Source organism: Oncorhynchus gorbuscha, linkage group LG01 (assembly GCF_021184085.1).
Source record: "Oncorhynchus gorbuscha isolate QuinsamMale2020 ecotype Even-year linkage group LG01, OgorEven_v1.0, whole genome shotgun sequence".
In the NCBI taxonomy this organism is placed as follows: Eukaryota; Metazoa; Chordata; class Actinopteri; order Salmoniformes; family Salmonidae; genus Oncorhynchus; species Oncorhynchus gorbuscha.
This window is the reverse complement of record NC_060173.1, coordinates 40,850,349-40,874,141: the sequence shown is the minus strand read 5'-3', so window position 1 is coordinate 40,874,141 and position 23,793 is coordinate 40,850,349. Positions and strand designations below refer to the sequence as shown.

At 42.6% G+C, this 23,793-nt stretch overlaps 2 protein-coding genes across 2 annotated transcripts in view; one reads left to right on the top strand and one right to left on the bottom strand.

Moving 5' to 3' along the window:
• Positions 1 to 7,221, bottom strand: part of zgc:173742 (DNA topoisomerase I, mitochondrial) — a 46,546-nt gene extending 39,325 nt beyond the window's left edge. Inside the window, exons 1-4 of the mRNA XM_046352498.1 lie at positions 7,108 to 7,221; positions 6,649 to 6,777; positions 5,840 to 5,915; positions 2,103 to 2,152 (exon numbers count right to left, since the gene is read on the bottom strand). Coding sequence (XP_046208454.1) covers positions 2,103 to 2,152; positions 5,840 to 5,915; positions 6,649 to 6,764 — 242 coding nt within the window. The 5' untranslated portion in view covers positions 6,765 to 6,777; positions 7,108 to 7,221. The remainder of the gene's footprint in view (positions 1 to 2,102; positions 2,153 to 5,839; positions 5,916 to 6,648; positions 6,778 to 7,107) is intronic.
• Positions 7,222 to 7,922: 701 nt separating this feature from the next.
• On the top strand, positions 7,923 to 21,998 carry mlycd (malonyl-CoA decarboxylase). The gene is made up of 5 exons (XM_046352485.1): positions 7,923 to 8,605; positions 16,460 to 16,572; positions 16,682 to 16,838; positions 17,011 to 17,163; positions 20,941 to 21,998. The coding sequence occupies exons 1-5, from the start codon at positions 8,054 to 8,056 to the stop codon at positions 21,481 to 21,483; spliced, it is 1,518 nt and encodes a 505-aa protein (XP_046208441.1). The 5' UTR covers positions 7,923 to 8,053; the 3' UTR covers positions 21,484 to 21,998.
• Positions 21,999 to 23,793: the final 1,795 nt, after the last annotated feature.

The window sequence follows — 23,793 nt, the reverse complement described above, 5'->3', positions numbered from 1 at the left end:
TCTAGTGACTTACATCAGCTATTTTGTAAGACCAAACAAATTACAGAAAATCTTCTGAAGACGACAGCCTAAATCTGTTGCTACACCAAACCCAAATGATCTTTCAATGTATTGTCCTGGCAGGTAGCCTAGTGGTCAGAGTGTTGGGCCAGTAACCAAAAGGTTGCTGAATCAAATCCCCAAGCTGACAAGGTAAAAATCCGTTGTTCTGCCCCTGAGCAAGGCAGTTAACCCAGTTCCCCGGGCGCCGAAGACATGGATGTCAATTATGGCAGTCCCACGCATCTCTTTGATTCAGAGGGATTGGCTCAAATGAGGAAAACACATTTCAGTTGTACAACTGACTAGGTATCCCGCTTGCCCACTAGAATCAGTTACATTTGGGTTCACAATTTGTGGTTTTCATAATATAGTTACACAAATCAGGTCACCCTAACAACATTTATTCTAAATGCTGCCTTTTCATTGTTATAGCCATATCAACCTAGTCCTAAATTGCCAACAATCAAACAAGGGGAATAATGTGGGCTATAGATCTGGGCTAATCTAAATTGTGGAATAAATCCCTAGTAGTAGGCTATATTATCACACAAAGCATTTTGCAACAATTAGACAAAAACAGCACTACAAGTTGCCGTGCTGCTCTTTTGACAATTGAGGTCATAAACTTTGATAAGCGGAGAGCGAACATGCCTGTACAGTCTGCCGTGACTGCACTCCACTTTAAATCGTGAGGGGCGTCTTTACAAATGGGCATCCAATCGCCTTGGTCCCGGACCCTTACTAAACCAATCACAAGCTTCAATCTGCCACGGTTCACAGTGCAGTGGCAGGAAAATTATGGATCTACCAGGTGAAGCTGGTGCAGATACAACACTCATGATGTAGAATTTCAGGTGCATATGCTCCGATTTGAAAAATAAGTTACACACCAAATTCACAGTGGAGTAATTCAAAAAATTAAATAGGGAACTTTTTTTCAATGCGTGAGAAAGAGGTGTGGTGTGTGAACAGGGCGAAATGAGTGTCTCGCACCCAATGCATGAGAGTTGGCAGCGCAGATGATGCATTTAATGGGATAGTTTGGGAATTTGTCAGCGGTCCTTTATATACTTCCCAATAGTCAGATATATTGATACCATTTTTATGCATCGGTGTCCAGTATGAAGGAATAGAGGGGTAGTTTTGCAAGCCAATGCTAACTAGTGTTAGCGCAACGACTGGAAGTCTACAGGAACATCCAGTCATTAAACTTCCTTCAAACTGCACGCAGATACATAAAAATGGTATTCACCAGTTTCTGAATTTGGGGAAGTAAATTGCCAAAATCCCGACCTATGCGTTTAAGGACCTCCAACCCTTCACCCCCTTTTCTTGTCACCGACAACAGTACAGAAGGGTAAAGATTGGATATTCTCTCAGTTTCTTCCAACGTTCTGTCTGAATGTCACCCAACTCATTTGAACAACTCATTCCTGTATGGCAAATCAACATGTTCTTTCCATTTCCTAAGCAAGAGAGGTAGTCTTCAATAGGATTAGGAAAAATGTTGAAATGCCAATAGGTTCGTCTGTGAGGGAGAAACAGCCTGAGTAAATCTAAGAGAGTCCATAAACAGAGAATTAACTGTACATGTCATTCACTTTGTCAGTGTGACTATAAGGAAGCAAAACCCATACTGTTATCTGTAGCAGATTGTACCTTTCAGACCTAGCCTAAACTCCCACCATCCATCCCCTCAGAACACAGCGGTTTTTAATGTATTGCTTTTCTGACGAGCCACAGACACTTTTCTTCAATATAACAGGAAATCCATTTTCTGATAGACAGCAAACACTCCCTGAAAAAAAAGGGGAATGGATCCTGTCCAGGCTCTTGGAAATCCAAATCACAATAATTAATTTTGATCACCTCCTTACCATTTGAAACATTAATGGATTAAAACTACATTTCCAATGGCAGCAGAAATGTGCTGATGTGACACTTTGAGCAATATCAAGCCACAACTTCAACAGAGCTGTAGTTGAGCAAAGCCATGACAATTAGCTGGCTCTCTCATTACCAATACTGTTAACAGGATGCAGTCTCAGGAAAATGCCCACCTCACATCATCATCAAAGCTCTCCACACTCTCCATTTTGAAAGCCTTGGCCTAATATAGAGGGAAAACAGAAAAACAAGTCAGAGCTCAGCACAAAAGATAAAATACTCAAGCTCTTCACTCAACTCTATTTGTGGTCTGCATGTACAGTACCAGTCAAAAATGTGGACACATCTACTCATACAAGGGGTTTTCTTTATTTTTACTATTTTCTACATTGTAGAATAATAGTGAAGACATCAAAACTATGAAATAACACATATGGAATCATGTCGTAACCAAAAAGAAGTGTTAAAGAAATCAAATTATATTTTATATTTGAGATTCTTCAAAGTAGCCACACTTTGCCTTTGACAGCTTTGCACACTAAGCATTCTCTCAACCAGCATCATGAGATAGTCACCTGGAATGCATTTCAATTGAAGGGTGTGCCTTGATAAAGGCTAATTTGTGTAATTTCTTTCCTTCTTAATGCATTTGAGCCAATCGGTGGTGTTGAGACATGGTAGGGGTGGCATACAGAAGATAGCCCTATTTGGTAAAAGACCAAGTCCATATTATGGCAAGAAGGCCAGTCCATTATTACTTTAAGACATGAAGGTCAACCAATCTGGAAAATGTCAAGAACTTTGAAAGTTTGTTCAAGTGCAGTCGCAAAAACCAAGCTCTATGATGAAACTGGCTCTCAAGAGCACCGCCACAGGAAAGGAAGACTCAGAGTTACCTCTGCTGCAGAGGATAATTTCATTAGATTTAACTGCACCCCAGATTGCAGCCCAAATAAATTATTCCGAGTTTCAAGTAACAGACACATCTCAACATGAACTGTTCAAAAGAGACTGTGTGGATCAGGCCTTCGTGGTCGAATTTCTGCAAAGAAACCAAGACACACGAGCAACAGACAGGCCGGTGGAAATCTATCCTTTGGTCTGATAAGTCAAAATCAGAAATGTTTGGTTCCAACCGCCGTGTCTTTGTGAGACACAGAGTAGATGATCTCTGCATGTGTGGTTTCCACCGTGAAACATGAAGGTGGTGGTGTGCTTTGCTGGTGACACTGTCAGTGATTTATTTAGAATTCAAGCCATACTTAAATCAGCATGGCTACCACAGCATTCTACAGTGATACGCCATCCCATCTGGTTTGAGCTCAGTGACCCAAAACACACCTCCAGGCTGTGTAAGGGCTATTTGACCAAGGAGAGTGATTGAGTGCTGCATCAGATGACCCGACCTCAACCCAATTGAGATGGTTTGGGATGGGTTGGACCACAGAATGAAGGAAAAGCAGCCAACAAGTTCACAGCATATGTAGGAATTCCTTCAAGACGGTTAGAAAAGCATTCCTCATGAAGCTGGTTGAGATAATGCCAATAGTGTGCAAAGCGGTCATCAAGGCAAAGGGTGGCTACTTTGAAGAAGTAGAATGTTGAAGAACGTTTTTTTGTTTAACACATTTTTGGTTACTACATGATTCCATGTGTTATTTCATGGTTTTGATAAATTCAGTATTCTTCTACAATGTAGAAAATAGTAAAAATAAGAACAAACCTTTGGATGAGTAGGTGTGGACAACAATTGGGGAGAACGGGCTCGTGGTAATGACTGGAGCGGAATCAGTGGAATGGTAGCAAATACACCAAATTCACTCGGTTCCGGCCATTATTATGAGCCTTCTCAATTCATCTATATAATGGACAAAATAATTGACTAAGTAAATAGACACATATCAAGAAACAATGGACCTGTGAATAACGTAGCAATTCAATCAAAAATAAATTGTAGTATGTACAGTGCATTCGGAAAGTATTCAGGCCCCTTGACTTTTTCCACATTACAGTCTTATTCAAAAATGTATTCAATTGTTTTTGTTCCGTCATCAAGCTACACACAATACCCCATAATGACAAAGCAAAAACAGGTTTAGACATTTTTGCAAACAAATAAAATAAAACTGAAATATCACATTTACATAAGTATTCAGACCCTTTACTCAGTACTTTGTTAAGCACCTCTGGCATCGATTACAGCCTCGAGTCTTCTTGGGTATGATGCTACAAGCTTATCACACCTGTATTTGGGGAGTTTTTCACATTCTTCTCTGCAGTTCCTCAAGCTCTGGCAGGTTGGATGGGGAGCATTGCTGCACAGCCATCTTCAGGTCATTCCAGAGATTTTCGATTGGATTATGGTCTGGCCGGGCCACTCAAGGACATTGAGACTTGTCCCAAAGTCACTCCTGCGTTGTCTTGGCTGTGTGTTTAGGGTCGTTGTCCTGTTGGAAGGTGAACCGTCGCCCCAGTCTGAGGTCCTGAGCAGGTTATCACGGCTCTCTCTACTTTGCTCCATTCATCTTTCCCTTGATCCTGACTAGTTTACCAGTCCCCGCAGCTGTAAAACATCCCCAAAGCATGATGCTGCCAACACCATGCTTCACCATAGGGATGGTGCCAGCTTTCATCCAGATGTGAGACCTGGCATTCAGGCCAAACAGTTCAATATTAGTTTCATCAGACCAGAGAATCTTGTTTTTCATGGTCTGAGAGTCCTTTAGGTGCCTTTTTGCAAACTCAAAGAGGGCTGTCATGTGCCTTTTACTGAGGAGTGGTTTCTGTCTGGCCACTACCATAAAGGCATGACTGGTGGAGTGCTGCAGAGATGGTTGTCCTTCTGGAAGGTTCTCCCATCTCCACAGAGGAACTCTGGAGCTCTGTCAGAGGGACCATCGGTTTCTTGGTCACCTCCTTTACCAAGGCACTTCTCCCCTGATTGCTCAGTTTGGCAGGGCGGCCAGCTCTAGGAAAAGTCTTGGTGATTCCAAACTTCTTCCATTTAAGAATGATGGAGGCCACTGTGTTCTTGGGGACCTTCAATGCTGCAGAAACTTTTTGGTACCCTTCCCCAGATCGGTGCCTCAACACAATCCTGTCTCAGAGCTCTATGGACATTTCCTTTGACCTCATGGCTTGGTTTTAACTGACATGCACTGTCAACTGTGGGACCTAATATAGAGAGGTGTGTGCCTTTCCAAATCATATCCAATCAATTTGAATTTACCACAGATGGACTACAATCAACTTGTAGAAAGATCAAGGATGATCAATGGAAACAGAATGCACCTGAGCTCAAATTCAAGTCATAGCAAAGGGTCTGAATACTAAAAAGGTATGTTTAATAAAAATACACATATATATATATATATATATATATAAATATGCTAAAAACAATTAAACCTGTCTTTTGTTTTGTCTGTATGGGGTATTGTGTGTAGATTGATGAGAATGTATATTTAATTCATTTTAGAATAAGGCTGTAACCTAACAAAATGTGGAAAAAGTCAAGGGGTCTGAATACTTTCCGAAGGCACTGTATGAGAAAACCCCTATGTTGAGAGATTCAGTATAAGGGTAATGGACCTTGGAAACCAGTCCAAGAATAGTATCAGGAAATCCATTTCTATCTAGCTGGTTTGGGGAGCTTCTGGAATCAACTATCATGGGGTTCACACAGGGACACGCTGGCAGCACAGGCTGGGAAGATGTAACCTGCAGTCAAATTTCTCAGGAAAAACCATCCAGTAGTACAAATGTAAGTCCCATAAGCTGTAGCGGTGGTGATTTAGGCCTACTTGCTGTTGCTACTACTACAGCTGCTCCTGTTGATAGCGCCACTGCCAAAACTATTAGGCTACTACGAACACACAATATGTAGTGTATAATTTAAGAAAAAGGTACTTACCTTTTTCTGAACTTTTACTTTTTCCACCCGCTGAGACTTTGCTGTGGCTTTAGTTCTTTCCTTATTGGGCTTTGTACTGTAAGATCATCAGAACAGAAAGACAGGGAGAAAAATAAAGATTGTCATATTTCTCTCCCCGAGTTGGTACCTCCAACTTAACTCTAGTCTGCCATGAAATGTCATCAGGGACTGTCACAGAAGGCTGCTGCCAGTCATGCTTACAGGTGTCTATTCTTCTCTTTCATCCCATTAATTATACATGCCAGTGACAGATGACTCTGGATTCATTTGTTTGCTCATATAATGCATCCAATATCAAGGAGAATTAATGTATTCACATAAAGATGGAGTACCCTACTCTGGGTAATGAAAGCAGGCATCCACACACATTGTAGCATGTTACTAGATTTACAATTGCTGGCTTGTTTGGTTTGTTTGTAATTTCTATCAATTGTTTTGCAACATTCTGTGTGTCTACACCACAGAGCTGTGATGTGTATGATATTGGGAAGATGTTGACTGTTTCAGTTAACTGTAATTCAGGAGTATAGAAGACATGAAGTTAGGATGCAGTGCATGGAAAGGTAGTGTCTACCTACCTACATAGACCATCTTTACAAAATGAGATACAAAAAAAAGTGAATGCTGCAGTGAACATATGTTTCAGATTAGGCCTAGCTAATGCAATATGTACTACTTGGGTCTTAGAGATAGTGAGGAAGACAATTTCATGGATGCCTATGCGGAATTGTTACTGAGATTGATATTGCACATAATATAGGATATTGTATGTCACTGTCTGGACTCACCTTTTCCTAGGTGCGTCTCCACCCGAGCCTCCTTCCTCATCACTCAGCCTCTGTCTGGGTGTCTTCGCTTTGGCCTTCCCTCCTTTGGCTTGGCCAACATTCTTCTCTCCGCCCATCTCCTACAGAGCACTAAAACAGACCGTTCATTAGCTAGCAGAATGATTTGCTTGGTGCAGAATGGTTTGTCAACTCAGATGGCAGCGCTAACCTGACAAGCATGGAAGTGCAGTAAAAATCACAAACGAACGTTACATACATGCATTTTCAAAAATTCACGTAATTTGCTCTGAACAGCAAAATATAGTGTGATACTATGGGTTGCTAGCGTGAGCAAAATATCCCGGTCACATGGGTTAGCATACGTACTACTGTATTATACTAAACCATATTTGCTTAGCTACACTAACTATAGGCGTGTGGTTAGCTGGAAAAATCGAATTGTCAGTTCCACAAGCTTACCACTTCTTCTGTGTGCTAAATTTGGCCTTGACTGATTACTTTTGCTACGAATGGCGAATTAACTGTCTTAGTGTATGGCTGAAATCTCCAAACCGCTGTCGAGATTTTTAAAGTTAAACGCTATTGAGTCTGATTGGTTGAATAAATTAATTAGCTGGCGATCAACCCCCTCTGTCTGCGAATACGCCTTACTGCAGCTAATATGTGCTTTTTTTATGGGGAATATAATGAGGAATGAAAGTACATAATAAAGTAAACAAGGACACTCGTAGCACAGCAATAAATATGTTAAATTAATAATATGGCATAATTGTATATATTTTAAATATGCACTTCTATTTGCTTTCTGACAAGCCCTATTCTAATAATCGTATGCATTATTCCTGAGTCCTAGCTTCCTCTCCTTGAAGTAGGTTATAACTGATCTGAGGACTGGATTGGCGTAAGCAAGCATTTTACACAAAACAACCACATATCACAGTTAAAGCAAGTAAACACTTTCCTCAATAATGCAGCTATCATCATATCAGCAAACTAAGTTGCTCTTGAAGCTCAGTGAATATTTTAATGCGGGAATTAAATATTTATTTAATAAAGTCGTATTTTGGGGTCCTAGTTTTTGGTTGGCTGAGTGGAATTTTCGTTTCCCTACCTATTCACTCATTTCCAATCCAAGCGTCCTCTTTTTGTTACATAATTATTGCTCTCCCATACACACAAGAGGCAAAGGTCGACCACGTGGAATAAAAAGTAGATTCAAAAACTAAACCAGGTATTTTGAGGTGGGAGAGTGACATTGGGAAAATAGGTTGGGGGAAAAAACACTGGCGTTAACTTCCTGTGATAGTTGTACTGTCTCTTTAATAATATACGGTAAAGGATCAGGTTGCGCACCGGGTGGTACTGGTATTATTTACAACTGGAAAGAGACCATTTACAGATTGCGATGACACCCCAGCCCATAGTTTCTACATTGCGCAGTGGTGTGAGTTTCTGGCGACATCGAAGTGTTTTAGTAACGGTTTTAAGGCTCCAGGCCTTGGACTTTCGAAGCGTGCGTTGTCGGTCTACCTCGGCACCTGGTACTGTCAGATCCATGGAGGACATACTGACGAGGGTTGTGGTACCGTTACCTACATACGAGACGAGAGAGAAGTCCCCGCCTCCACCCGAATCGAACAGTGTGGAATTTATGCATTTCTACAAAAGCCTTGAAAAGGAAGAGAAGTCACAATTACTAGCAACGTTATCACACGATTTTGGTGTGGACCACAAAGGAGTTTCAGAGCTAGCAGGCAAGCTGCTCGACACTCAGTTAAGGGACTTGGCTACAATATTGCAAGTAGAGGACAGGTTACGATACAGTCTGACTCCGCGCTATAAACAGTTGCTTAATCACATAAGCAGGGTTGAGGGGGGAGTGAAGTTCCTGGTGGACCTACGTGCCGATCTGCTTGAAATAATATCATCTAAAGGAAGTGACAGTCCTCACATTCGGGTAAAGCCACTGTTTACAATATTCTATGGTGGCCTGCTAATGTCAATTCACGTAGCGCGTTTTGAAAATAATTGACAGGTGCCGGCAGGAATTATTCGCAACACTATATGTATTTCAGTACTTGGAATCGACTTTGTATTTCCTCTGAGTTGTCGGGAGATAGATAAACAATAAATATTAACACAATTATCTGACTACACCTGCTCAAAAACTAACGTTCACTAAATGGAGCCAGTTCTACTGCCATAACCAGATAAGTGTTATAGAAAATTGAAGTTTTTCCAATGGAAAATAACATAAAACACGATTTGTTTACAAACAAGCTAATATATGATATGTTTCTATATTTAATGCTAAGAAACAAAACAGATGTAGGTGCCTTATACAATGTCACCAATGTATACTGTAGGTACAGCACATTTAAAACTTGTGTGTCAAAGGCAAATCAGTTGCAGGCCTAATGTACTATACTAAATAAAGGTGTTGACAACGCTGTATGACATGGAAGCCCCCTTTGACCTACATTGGTATGGGTGTCACATTTCAACTGACTGCTAGAGCAGCTCATCTCTGATCACTTTTGCCCTAGTGAAGAAACTGTGACTGATCCAAACATTTCAAAATCATATGGGTTAGTTTTATTTATTTTTAAAGTGTCATGAAGGTCATTCCATGACATTTCAGCAAGCCATAACACCTAACATCTCAGATTGTTCTGAAATTGTTTCTGTAGTTAGAAACAGATAAGATTAGCATTCCTGCATCGTTATTTAGTTGAAATGTGATTCGATCTGAGAATTTAAGCCATTTTAATTGATAGGATTCATATAATATTTAATAAATATAGCACCCATCATCTGATTTGTGCCAAACATTTTTCTACCAATGAGTAAGAGATGAGGAATCAAAATAAATGGTCAAAAGTTACCCACGGACCCTCCCAGACCCAGCCCTATCCCACCCCAACAACCAGTATACAGTATCAGTTCTCTATGTCTGACAAATAGTATGGAGCTGTAGCTCGGAGTATTGTTTCTTCATCCTATGTAATGGACTCTCATGGAATTTGGTGATGCTTTGTCCCCCATTCAGAGAAGTTAGTCATTGAAGTTGTTAGGTTTATGTCCCATCCTACATCCTGATATTACCAGGTTCTGACCTTGAGATAGTGCTGCCCCCCGCCATGTTAAAGGGATAGTTCAACCAAATGACAAAATTACATTTTAGTTTCCTTAGCCTGTAAGCAGTCTATGGGCAATGTATGACCACAACCTATTCTTGGCCACTGTTTCAAATGCTAACTTTTTACAATTTGCTGCACAAATCCAATGAAAGTCAATGCTACCTATATTAGCATTTTCACGCTTCATATCCACATCATCTATAAGTAACATCATTTAGTTACAGATACTTTAGAATGATTGTATACAAATGGAAGCAATGTTTGAAATGCTTAGGTCTAGGTTTTAGTCAGATAATATCTGTTTGGGCTTCTTGCGGTCAATTTGCAGTCTACAAATTTTTTTAATTATGTCCCGGCCCCCTGACCATCCCATCAATATATTTTTTTAATCATCAGCTGAATCTTAAGCTTAAAAATATATATAAACACATCATGTAAGGTATTGGTCCCATGTCTCATGAGCTGAAATAAAAGATCCCAGAAATGTTCTATACATACAACAAACTTATTTATCTAAAATGTTGTGCACAAATTTGTTTACATCCCTTACAGTGCCTTCGGGAAGGATTCAGACCCCTTGACTTTTTTCACATTTTGTTACATTACAGCCTTATTCTAAAATGGATTAAATAGTTTTTCCCCCCTCATCAATCTACACAATACCCCATAATGACCAAGCAAAAACAGGTTTTTAGACATTTTTGCTAATTTATATTTAAAAAAATATATATATCACATTTCCATAAGTATTCAGACCCTTTACTCAGTACTTTGTTGAAGAACCTTTGGCAGTGATTACAGCCTTGAGTCTTCTTGGGTATGACGATACAAGCTTATCACACCTGTATTTGGGGAGTTTCTCCCATTCTTTTCTGCAGATCCTCCCAAGCAATGTCAGGTTGGATGGGGAGCGTTACTGCACAGCTATTTTAGGTCTCTCCAAAGATTTTCGAATGGGTTCAAGTCCGGGCTCTAGCTGGGCCACTCAAGGACATTCAGAGACTTGTCCCGAAGCTACTCCTGCGTGGTCTTAGCTGTGTGCTTAAGGTCGTTGTCCTGTTGGTAGGTGAACTTTCGCACCAGTCTGAGGTCCTGAGCGCTCTGGAGCAGGATTTCATCAAGGATCTCTCTGTACTTTGCTCCATTCATCTTTGCCTCGATCCTGACTAGTCTTCCAGTCCCTGCCGCTGAAAATCATCTTCACAGCATGATGCTGCCACCACCATGCTTCACTGTAGGGATGATGCCAGGTTTCTTCCAGACATGACGCTTGGCATTCAGGCCAAAGAGTTTAAAACTTGGTTTTATCAGACGAGAGAATCTTGTTTTTCATGGTCTGAGAGTCTTTAGGTGTCTTTTGGCAAACTCCATGTTGGCTGTCATGTGTCTTTTACTGATTGGTGGAGTGTTGATTGGCCTGATTGGTGGAGTGTTGCAGAGATGGTTGAACTCTGGAGCTCTGTCAAAGTGACCATCGGGTTCTTGGTCACCTCCCTGACCAAGGCGCTCAGTTTGGCCTGACGGCCAGCTCTAGGAAGAGTCTTGGTGGTTCCAAACTTCTTCCATTTAAGAGAGATGGAGACCACTGGGTTCTTGGGGACCAACAATGCTGCAGAAATTGCTCATGGTGTGGTTTTTGCTCTGACATGCACAGTCAACTAAGGGACCTTTATATAGACAGGCGTGTGCCTTTCCAAATTATGTCCAATTAATTGAATTTACCACAGGTGGACTCCAAGTTGTGGGAACATCTCAAAAATAAAATTGGTTCTGTATTGTTGAAAATCCAATAACATGGCGTGAAGACAAAGTTTTTTTCAATTTCAGTAGAAAAGGGGATTTTTTTATAGAAAAGTGCAAGGGCACCAATATATTTGTCCACAACTGTTTGTGCCAGCTGTTTAAATATCTATCGAATCATATCTTTTGCTGTTTTGATCCCATAACTCCCCCATCTCCTATTGAGGCAAGTTACCAACTTGTACCCACATCAGTCTGTCTGACAAAGGCCTACCTTTCTCCATCTTGGGTGATGTAGGACATGGAGGTGAAAGGACATTTGCACTGAATGCAAAAATTGCTTAAAATCTAATTGGTCATCAATTGGGAAATGCTTGCTCAGCTTGACTCATTTTACCAGCATCTTCCCGCAGTTATTATTTGGCCTCTTTACATATAAGTTAGCTCACACAGGGATTTGTTCATCCGTTTATGTTCTGCTGCATCAGCTCTTTACCTGTGTTTGAGAATGATGCTAAATATGATATACACTATTTCACCAACAGGAGTTCCTTTAAAAAGGTGGCACTGTCAATGCAGTAGGCAAGAACAGCTGTACTGTACACAATGTCTAGCTTACTTTGGGGAGAGAGAAATTGGGGTTTAAAAATGGAATAGGTTAGAGTAAAATAAGAGCCTCTCACCTACTGTGGGAGGAAAGAAAGGTGTTCATAAACATGATAGTAATTAAAACAGCGAGTCAAGCAGAATCAAATAGGCCTTCTAAAAGTTCTGAATTGCCAAGACTGTAATTACCAAGGTTGTTTAGAAGTGTCTCACATTTCTATAGTAGACTTGTTTCCTGCTGTTGGTCTATCAATTATTTTTATCAATCACTATTTTCATTCTTCTTTACCTGTGCACAGAATAACCTGGGAGGTGAGAGATTAGGAAAATAACTGGGATTCATAATATACTTCTGCTGTGACTTCAGTTTAGTGGTCCCTTACATTTGACAAGTATATTGGTTGTGGTTTCTCAGAGGCAATTTTAGCCTAAGCCTGTCACATGTCATCTAGGCCTACTGGAGCAAAAGGCACATAGTGTCGTAGGGGCTGGGAGGCTGTCCTGTTGTACCCTGGAAACTTTGAATGCACAACTGAATAACTTTGGCTTTGGTTCCTGTTTCATATGCATCACAGTTTCCTTATGGTTCTCTTTGTGCATGCAATACTAGCAACTGTGTAACAACGGTGCAAATTCCAAATCAATGTCCTCAACGGCATATACTGTAACACACATTTCTAATTTTACTGTTTCAGTGCCAATGAAAGAAAATTAAATTTTCTCTCAAGGGTTAGAATCTCTCAAGCTTTTTTTCAAAGGCTCACATTATTGTCACAGCCATTCAGGCCAGTTTAATTTCAAGGTCTTTGATTCCTCAGCCTCTTCACTTGCTCTTCCTTCTACTTCCATGTCACTAAACCTGACTATTGCGACTCTTCCATTTCAAAGGTTCTCACCTGCCGCAAGGTCAACGAAATACAGATTTGTCCCTGAGTTTGCTGTTCTTTTGTGTGACTAAGAATTGGGAGCTTCTTTAACCCATAGGCAAGGCGGTAGCTGCGGTTGTATGTGTCGACATAGCATGATATCTTAATGCTTTTTCAGGGTTCATCATCAATCTCAGAATTATTTATTTGCTCCTGTTGTCAGATTCAAAGTTTGTCTTTTTTTGTGTGAGTCATCAAAGACACACAAACACACACACCGACACGCTTTTAAAATGTGCTGTTTTGGATAAGTTTTTGGTCCTGGGGGTTATGTGGTTGCCTGGCTACCCCAAATCCTTATTCCGGCCAAAAGCTACGCCACGCCCATGGATGTTAGTTTCTTCTCCGCAGTGAGGTACAGTATGTAGCGAACATAGAGCAGGGTAATAATTCAGTTGAGTGTATTTATGGGGCGGCAGTGTAGCTTAGTGGTTAGAGCGTTGGACTAGTAACTGAAAGGTTGCAAGTCCCCGAGCTGATAAGGTAAAAATCTGTCGTTCTGCCCCTGAACAGGCAGTTAACCCACTGTTCCTAGGCCGTCATTGAAAATAAGAATTTGTTCTTAACTGACTTGCCTAGTTAAATAAAAAAATATATTTAAATTCCAGTGTGAAATTCAGCTAGATAAGAAAATATGGATGGGATAAAAAAAATTGCAAAAATAATCAAAATACAAGATAACTCATGTAAAATATACTGTGTCTGTAAAAACATGAACAAAAATGCAAAACTTAAAGTGTTGGTCTCATGTTTCATGAGCTGAAATAAAATTGTTCAAATGCACAAAAAGCTTGTGCACAAATTTGTTTACATCCCTATTTGCGAGCATTTCTCCTTTGCCCAAAAAATTCCATCCACCTGACAGGTGTGGCATATCAAGGAGCTGATTAAACTGCATGATCATTAAACAGGTCAACCTGTTGGGGACAATAAAAGGTCACAAAATGTGCAGTTTTGTCACACAACACAGATGTTTCAAGTTTTGAGGGAGCATGCTGGGAGCAATGGCCACCAGCGCTGTTGCCAGATAATTAAATGTTCATTTCTCTACCATAAGCCACCTCCAACATCATTTTAGAGAATTTGGCAGTATGTCCAACCGGCCTCAACCGCAGACTACTGTATGTGTAACCACTCCAGCCCAGGACCTCCACATCCGGCTTCTTCACCTGTGGGACTGTCTGAGACCTGCCACCTGGACAGCTGACAAATATTTCTGTCTGTAATAAAGCCCTTTTGTGGGGAAAAACTCATTTTGATTGGCTGGGCCTGGCTCCCCAGTGGGTGGGCCTATACCCTCCCAGGCCCACTCATGGCTGCACCCCTGCCCAGTCATGTGAAATCCATAGGATAGGGCCAATATTATACTTTTTTCTAACTAGGCAAATCAGTTAAGAACAAATTCTTATTCAAACCGATGGCAGACGACGCTGGGCCAACTGTGCGCCGCCCTATGGGACTCCCAATCACGGTCGGACGTGATACAGCCTGGAATTAAACCAGGGACTGTAGGGACTCCTCTTGCACTGAGATGCAGAGCTTTAGACTGCTGCGCCATTCGGGAGCCCAATTTAATTCATTTCAATTGACTGACTTCCTTATATGAACTGTAACTCAGTAAAATCATTTATATTTTTTTCAGTATAATTCATGTTTGGTGCAGAATTCTAAGTTTTGTAAGTAGCTTGTGTTAAGTGTAGAATTCACAAGCACTTTCAGCTACTTTGGAAGGGATTGGCATCAACTATATATAGGCCTGACAGTTATCAATGTTTATTTTTTGGGGGGCAAACGTATAATGCACATTATTATTGGCAGGTACAGTGTTTGGCTGTTGACTTGCCAGGTGCTGCTGTAGATGGACAGAATAGAGTACGTCTAGTCTTAACTCAGTGTGAGTTTATGCAGGTGTAATGGTATGTTTGTTTGTTGAGAGACCCTTTCTCCGCTATAATGAAGTCAGATCCTTGGAGGAGGACTATACCCTGCTCATATGACAATGTGTTTATTGAAGTGCGAGGCCTAAGTCTCCTCATATACAGTACCGTAGGCTCCAGATCCACCTGTGCCATCATCAGCACCAACAGATATAAATCAAATCAAATTGTATTTGTCACATACACATGGTTAGCAGATGTTAATGCGAGTGTAGCGAAATGCTTGTGCTTCTAGAGTTCCAACAATGCAGTAATAACCAATGAGTAATCTAACCTAACAATTCCACAACTACTACCTTATACACACAAGTGTAAAGGGATAAATAATATGTACATAAAGATATATTAATGAGTGATGGTACAGAACAGCATAGGCAAGATGCAGTAGATGGTATCGAATACAGTATATACATATGAGATGAGTAATGTAGGGTATGTAAACATTATATTAAGTGGCACCGTTGAAAGTGGCTAGTGATACATTTTTTTCATCAATTTCCATTATTAAAGTAGCTGGAGTTGAGTCAGTATGTTGGCAGCAGCCACTCATGATCTTTATGGCCTTCCTGTGACATCGGGTGGTGTAGGTGTCCTGGAGGGCAGGTAGTTTGCCCCCGGTGATGCGTTGTGCAGACCTCACTACCCTCTGGAGAGCCTTACGGTTGTGGGTGGAGCAGTTGCCGTACCAGGCGGTGATACAGCCCGACAGGATGCTCTCGGTTGTGCATCTGTAGAAGTTTGTGAGTGCTGTTGGTGACAAGCCAAATTTCTTCAGCCACCTAAGGTTGCTGAGGCGCTGCTGCGCCTTCTTCACAACGCTGTCTGTGTGGGTGGACCAAATTCAGTTTGTCCGTGATGTGTACGCCGAGGAACTTAAAACGTACTACCCTCTCCACTACTGTCCTGTCGATGTGGATAGGGTGGAGATGTGGATAATGAAAACAAACAAATGCCCAGGAGGACATACACCCACAAAAAGTAGGCCTTGTAGGTGATCATGGAACTGCAGGATTATGTGACAGCCATGCTTTTGATACCAGCCTGTGATGTTATTAATGCTGCTGTCAGTCATTAGATAGTGTGATGACATTCAGTCATGAATTCTACTTAAGTGAACTGATTGAGCTGTTCACAGTGTTATTAAGCTGACACTAGTTACAGATTGAGAAAAAAAAACATCTGTAAGCACTATGGCAGCTCGTTTTCAGTGTGCTAAAACCATTTGGATGGCATTAGGTGCTGGGACTGGGAGTGTCAGGCTCTAATATGCTTTAAATGATAACTTTAATCAGTAAGCAAATCTTTTTGTTGATAGGTAAATAGAAATAGCTTGTCTCTGGCAGCCACACACTAGCAGCTACATCCTGTATTTGGTTCTGATTAGTCTCTCTCATGACTAACTAATTATTGAGTAGCTGGCCAGAGCACACAGGAGCTTTACCTCTGGGCTCTGATGTTGCAGGACCTGAATGGCACTCTGAAGAGTCTGCTGTCGGAGTGGTTCTCTGTGGGTCTGCTGCGTCTGGAGAGGATCACCTGGCAGTCCCCCTGCGAGATACTGCAGAAGATCAGCCAGTAAGAAGCCCCTGTTGTACACACACAGACACACCGACACACAGACACACAGACACACCGACACTTATAGCTCTACAGTAAACCCATGTCTGACTGTATGTCCTGGCAGGTACGAGGCTGTCCACCCTGTGAGGAACTGGACCGATATAAAACGTAGGGTGGGGCCGTACCGTCGCTGCTATGCCTTCACTCACGCTGCCATGCCAGGGGAACCACTGGTCGTCCTGCATGTGGCACTCACAGAGGACATCTCTGATAACATACAGGTGAGAGGTTTTATATGGAATACCTAATTTATTGAATATGAGAGAGAATGCAGAAATTGAGACGTTGGTTTAGCTGTTCTGTAGATTCATTCCTCTTTATAGGACTGGAGACCACAATTTGATAATAGACTGTATGTCTGACTCCAACAATGTTCTTTCTCCTGTCCCATAGAGTATCGTGAGAGAGTTGGCTACCCTGGACTTGGAGGAGGATGTGAACAAGGTCAACACAGCAGTGTTCTACTCCATCTCCTCCAGCCAGGCTGGCCTGCAGGGGGTGGAGCTGGGGAACGTTCTCATCAAGAGAGTGGTGCGGGAGCTGCAGGTGGGTGGAGAATGACATCACACCACTGTTTCTATGAGCAGAATGACAGGCAAAGTCGGACTGCCCCTCTCATGGGGCCCCACATCTGAACACTGTGGAACGTCTCCTGAGTCAATCAGCTGCTCCCCTGAGTCATCATGCGTGATTAATTAGCCATCTCCATGGTCAGAGTTTTTTTTACACTCTGTTTGACACTCACTTCAGTGTCACCTGATGGATTCCATTCTCTCCAGCCTTCCACCAAGTTCTTAGAACCACACCCACTCACGACACCCCAACACTTCTGGCCATGGCCAAGAAACAGATGGCAGTCAATCACAACAGTAGTTCAACATAAGCTGGAGGCTATTTCAGTGTGGGAAGAGTGGTCATTATTATAAGATAAACATTTCTTGTAATATAACCTAGACAAGCTAAATGAAACTAAATACTCGCACCATCCTGTATTTCCACCTGCATGTTAGGTGTGTGCTTGTGGGTAAAGAGGGGATTGCGGTAGGATTGAATGCTCTTCTCCACATTTCAGCCAAGATAGAGAGAGGAATATTGACATTTCAGCTGTCAGACCTAATCATGTCGAGAGGAGAGGAAACCACTCCATGTCAGGGTGCTCCAGCTATAGCTCTTATTAAATGATTGGAATATTGAATGGAAAAACAAGAGCCACTCAACCTCATGGATTTACATAGCTGGGAGGCTTGTCTGAAAGGTTGAAATGGTCATATCCTGCTATAATGACATGCAAAGCAAGTGATCGTGAAAGCCTTTATTTATTTGAATCTTTATTTATAGTAAATATGGACTCTGTTTTTGAAGAGATTTTTTCTGTGAGTGTAGTTGTTAGTCTGGCAGTGTATAGACTTGTAGGATAAGAGTATGTAGTGTGTTTCTTGTTGAATTGTACAGTAGCCTGGTCTAAGTATTCTAGCCTCTCCATTGTTCAATCTGCGTTCTTGACATTGGTGAATCGATCTATGAAGTTCTAGGGATGTACATTGTTTTGTAGGGCTTGAACTTTTTTAAATCTGTAGTCTTGATTCCATCTGAACTCTGCAGATATTGAATTAAAGCAGAAATGTAATTTTGTTTTACCAAGCCTTTTCTTGTGACCAATGAGTTCTGGCTTTATCCCGAGGTCATGCTGATAACCCCTCATATCAGTAGGACAAAACAACTATGAAAGATGACATTGTGACTGTGTGCAGTGCCATTGCAGTGTTCTGCCCCATATTAAGGGCAATAGAACACCTCTACAGCCACTGAGGGACCACTGCAATGGATGGATGATGGGGAGGGAAAGAGAAGGTCACAGTGTGGTTGAGGAAGTAGGGAGGAGGATCCCGTTGTCTTTCAGCATTACTCTCTAGGGCCTTTTCTGTCTCCCTATCATTTGGCCTTACTTATTTCTCTGTGGATTGCATGCTTGCTCTAAGCCTGCTGACCAAGGCTTTACAGTAAATTGAACTGATGAATAGAAAGTGACCTCTTGACATGGTTATGCTCAGATCTACTGACTCGTGTGATGGAAGTACAGAGGAATGAATGAGAAAGAGGGAGGGAGAGAGCGGGAGAGGTAGAAGGAAAGGCTCACTCCAACATCTGCCTCCAGGGGTTGTCTGACACACGTTGCCTCCTCTGCTGCCTCCTGTGAATCAACACACCACACAGCTCTGTACCTTATCAGCCTAGACAAGAAAGATCCAACATGAGAGGGGGAGAGAGGGCAGGTAATAGAAGAGAGAGAGGGAGCAAGAAAGAGAACTTGTGAAGAAGTGAAAGAAAGGGGAGAGAGAGTGAAACCTCGGCGGCAGGCAGGCAGTGTATGATGATGGCAGAGGCACTAGGGACCAGAGTCAAGAGCTTGGAAGGTATTAAAAGTGAGAGAGAAAGGGAGGGCAGGGTAGAGCAAGAGAATGAGGGGGTCATCCATCTCTATCAATCCCAATGGCAGATATGTGGAGATGGAGTCGATTGGTGCTGTTGCTTTGTGTTGCAGTGGGAAACAAAGCCGTTTGTATCTGATAGGTAGTTCACTGAGTTCAGCTCCTCCGAGAGACACTGGGGTATTACATACTGGGTTCAGCTCCTCTGCGAGACACTGGGGTATTACATACTTGGTTCAGCTCCTCCGAGAGACACTGGGGTATTACATACTGGGTTCAGCTCCTCCGAGAGACACTGGGGTATTACATACTGGGTTCAGCTCCTCCGAGAGACACTGGGGTATTACATACTGGGTTCAGCTCCTCCGAGAGACACTGGGGTATTACATACTGGGTTCAGCTCCTCCGAGAGACACTGGGGTATTACATACTGGGTTCAGCTCCTCTGAGAGACACTGGGGTATTACATACTGGGTTCAGCTCATCTGCGAGACACTGGGGTATTACATACTGGGTTCAGCTCCTCTGCGAGACACTGGGGTATTATTACATGAGAGACACTGGGTTCAGCTCCTCCGAGAGACACTGGGGTATTACATACTGGGTTCAGCTCCTCCGAGAGACACTGGGGTATTACATACTGGGTTCAGCTCCTCCGAGAGACACTGGGGACAGCTCCTCTGAGAGACACTGGGGTATTACATACTGGGTTCAGCTCCTCCGAGAGACACTGGGGTATTACATACTGGGTTCAGCTCCTCCGAGAGACACTGGGGTATTACATACTGGGTTCAGCTCCTCTGAGAGACACTGGGGTATTACATACTGGGTTCAGCTCCTCTGAGAGACACTGGGGTATTACATACTGGGTTCAGCTCCTCTGAGAGACACTGGGGTATTACATACTGGGTTCAGCTCCTCTGCGAGACACTGGGGTATTACATACTGGGTTCAGCTCCTCCGAGAGACACTGGGGTATTACATACTGGGTTCAGCTCCTCCGAGAGACACTGGGGTATTACATACTGGGTTCAGCTCCTCTGAGAGACACTGGGGTATTACATACTGGGTTCAGCTCCTCTGAGAGACACTGGGGTATTACATACTGGGTTCAGCTCCTCTGAGAGACACTGGGGTATTACATACTGGGTTCAGCTCCTCTGAGAGACACTGGGGTATTACATACTGGGTTCAGCTCCTCTGAGAGACACTGGGGTATTACATACTGGGTTCAGCTCCTCTGAGAGACACTGGGGTATTACATACTGGGTTCAGCTCCTCTGAGAGACACTGGGGTATTACATACTGGGTTCAGCTCCTCTGAGAGACACTGGGGTATTACATACTGGGTTCAGCTCCTCTGCGAGACACTGGGGTATTACATACTGGGTTCAGCTCCTCTGAGAGACACTGGGGTATTACATACTGGGTTCAGCTCCTCTGAGAGACACTGGGGTATTACATACTGGGTTCAGCTCCTCCGAGAGACACTGGGGTATTACATACTGGGTTCAGCTCCTCTGAGAGACACTGGGGTATTACATACTGGGTTCAGCTCCTCTGAGAGACACTGGGGTATTACATACTGGGTTCAGCTCCTCTGAGAGACACTGGGGTATTACATACTGGGTTCAGCTCCTCTGCGAGACACTGGGGTATTACATACTGGGTTCATTATCAAGTGTTTGGAAAGTGCATTCCTTTGGACGGGTCCAGAACATTTACATTTGACAGGATGAAAATGTATTATTGAACCTGTATTATCCAACCTATCTAACCCTTTCCTTAATGTTACGTTTTCATGTACTTTTCTCATTGGTATTATTCATTAACTGGTGTAGACAAAGTTGTTTTAGACTGAGGCTGTCTATCCTCTCTGTCTATCTTTTTGCAGAGTGAGTTCCCCCACATGTCCCAGTTCTCCAGCCTGTCTCCCATCCCGGGCTTCTCTTCCTGGTTACTGGGCCTGCTCAGCCAGCACCGGAAGGAGGGCCGCATGGAGCTGTTAACTGAACGTGAGTGGAGGGAGGTGGCAGATGTCACAAACACAGCCCCCGATACCAACGCCCTGGATGCCCTGCGTAAGCTGATCAGCACTGGCGAGTGGACCCGCTCTGAACGCCTGGTCCACGTCCTGGAGCCTGCCCTGATGCGCCTCTGTGCCTGGTACCTCTACGGAGAGAAGCGGCGCGGCTATACCCTGAACCCTGTGGCCAACTTCCACCTGCAGAATGGTGCCACCATGTGGAGGCTGAACTGGCATGCAGACACCAGCCCCCGGGGAGTGGCCAACTCCTGTGGCATCATGGTGAACTACAGATACTTCCTGCAGGAGACGTCGTCCAACAGCGCTGCCTACATGCACAACAAAGTCATCACAGTTACAGAACAGGTGCTGGGCTTGGTCTCACAGTTTCAGAAGAACAGCAAACTCTGAGCTCCATGGACATCCATGTACACGCACACACACACTTGGTATCAAAGATGCCTCTAGGTCCAGGACTGGCTGACTTTACGGCTCTGATCTAATGTGCCAAAACAAAACACGTTCAAAACATGGAGACAATTTGTGGAATGATATTCATGTATTTTGTTATTTTCTTTTTACAATCTAGCCCATGTAGCGCATGGATTTTCCTCTCCCTTCCTTCCTGGGGTGGGTATGTGGTGTTATCATCCCCGATAGACTCCCGGTGTTTTATGGTGTGAGAGACTACAGCTAATGAAGCGAGAGATATTTACAGTGCCTTGCAAAAGTATTCATCCCCCTTGGCATTTTTCCTATTTTGTTGCTTGTAATTGTTGCTTGTAATTGCTTGTAATTGTAACTTGTAATTTAAATGGATTTTTATTTGGATTTCATGTAATGAACATACACAAAATAGTCTAAATTGGTGAAGTGAAAAAAAAAAAAACTACTTTCAAAAAATTTAAAATATTTAAAAAATTAAAAAGAGGTGCGCGCATATCTATTCACCCCCTTTGCTATGAAGCCCCTAAATCAGATCTGGTGCAACCAATTACCTTCAGAAGTCACATAATTAGTTACTAAGATTCCACACAGGTGGACTTTATTTATCACATGATCTGTGATCTTAGTATATATACACCTGTTCTGAAAGGCCCCAGAGTCTGCAACACCACTAAGCAAGTGGCACCACTAAGCAAGTGGCACCATGAAGACCAAGAAGCTCTCCAAACTGGTCAGGGGCAAATGTTTGGAGCAGTACAGATCGGGGTTGGGTTATAAAAAATATCAGAAACTTTGAACATAGCAAAAAATTGAAAGAATATGGCATCACAACAAACCTGCCAAGAGACGGCTGCCCACCAAAACTCACGGACCAGGCAAGGAGGGCATTAATCAGAGAGGCAACAAAGAATTCAAAGACAACCCTGAAGGAGCAGCAAAGCTCCACAGCGGAGATTGGAGTATCTGTCCATAGGAACACTTTAAGCCGTACACTCCACAGAGCTGAGCTTTATGGAAGAGTAGCCAGAAAAAAAGCCATTACTTAAAGAAAAAAATAAGCAAACACGTTTGGTGTTCGCCAAAAAGCATGTGGGAGACTCCCCAAACATATGGAAGAAGGTACTCTGGTCAGATGAGACTACAATGTAGCTTTTTGGTCATCAAGGAAAACGCTATGTCTGGTGCAATCACAACACCTCTCATCACCTCGAGAACACCATCCTAACACTGAAGCATGGAGGTGGACGCATCATGCAGTGGGGATGTTTTTCATCGGCAGGGACTGGGAAACTGGTCAGTATTGAAGGAATGATGGATGAAGCTAAATACAGGGAAATTCTTGAGGGAAACCTGTGTCAGTCTTCCAGAGATTTGAGACTGGGACGGAGGTTCACCTTCCAGCAGGACAATGACCCTAAGCATACTGCTAAAGAAACACTCGAGTGGTTAGAGCGTTAACATTTAAATGTCTTGGAATGGCCTAGTTAAAGCCCAGACCTCAATCCAATTGAGAATCTGTGGTATGACTTAAAGATTGCTGTACACCAGCGGAACCCATTCAACTTCAATGAGCTGGAGCAGTTTTGCCTTGAAGAATGGGCAAAACTCCCAGTGGCTAAATGTGCCAAGTTTATAGAGACATATCCCAAGAGACTTGCAGCTGTAATTGCTGCATAAGGTGTTTCTACAAAGTATTGACTTTGGGGGGGGGGTGAATAGTTATGCACGCTCAAGTTTATTGTTTTTGTATTATTTCTTGTTTGTTTCACAATAAAAACATATTTTGTATCTTCAAAGTGGTAGGCTGTTGTGTAAATCAAATGATACAAACCCCCCCAAAAAGCATTTTTAATTCCAGGTTGTAAGGCAACATAATAGGAACAATGCCAAGGGGGGGTGAATACTTTTGCATGCCACTGTATCAGGCCGTGCCATGTTTCTACTTGACAATGTGTGTGATGCTGTAGCACAACAAATAGGTTGCAGAGCTACTAGAATAAACCATGTTTTGATCATTTGGCTGATATGTTGAGCTGCAAAGAGGCGTGTGTGTGTGTGTGTGTGTGTGTGTGTGTGTGTGTGTGTGTGTGTGTGTGTGTGTGTGTGTGTGTGTGTGTGTGTGTGTGTGTGTGTGTGTGTGTGTGTGTGTGTGTGTGTGTGTGTGTGTGTGTAGAGCCGGGCAGGTAAAAAGGGGAACAGACACCCACATTGTATAGAATTATGTACAGCAATACAGTAACACATTGTCTCGAACACTGATTGTCACCCTACAAT

Coding starts and splice junctions, on each gene's coding strand:
- mlycd (XM_046352485.1), top strand. CDS start 8,054: ATGACACCCCAGCCCATAGTTTCTACATTGCGCAGTGGTGTGAGTTTC. Junction 8,606..16,459: donor GTGACAGTCCTCACATTCGG/GTAAAGCCACTG, acceptor CTGATGTTGCAG/GACCTGAATGGCACTCTGAA. Junction 16,839..17,010: donor ACATCTCTGATAACATACAG/GTGAGAGGTTTT, acceptor CCTGTCCCATAG/AGTATCGTGAGAGAGTTGGC.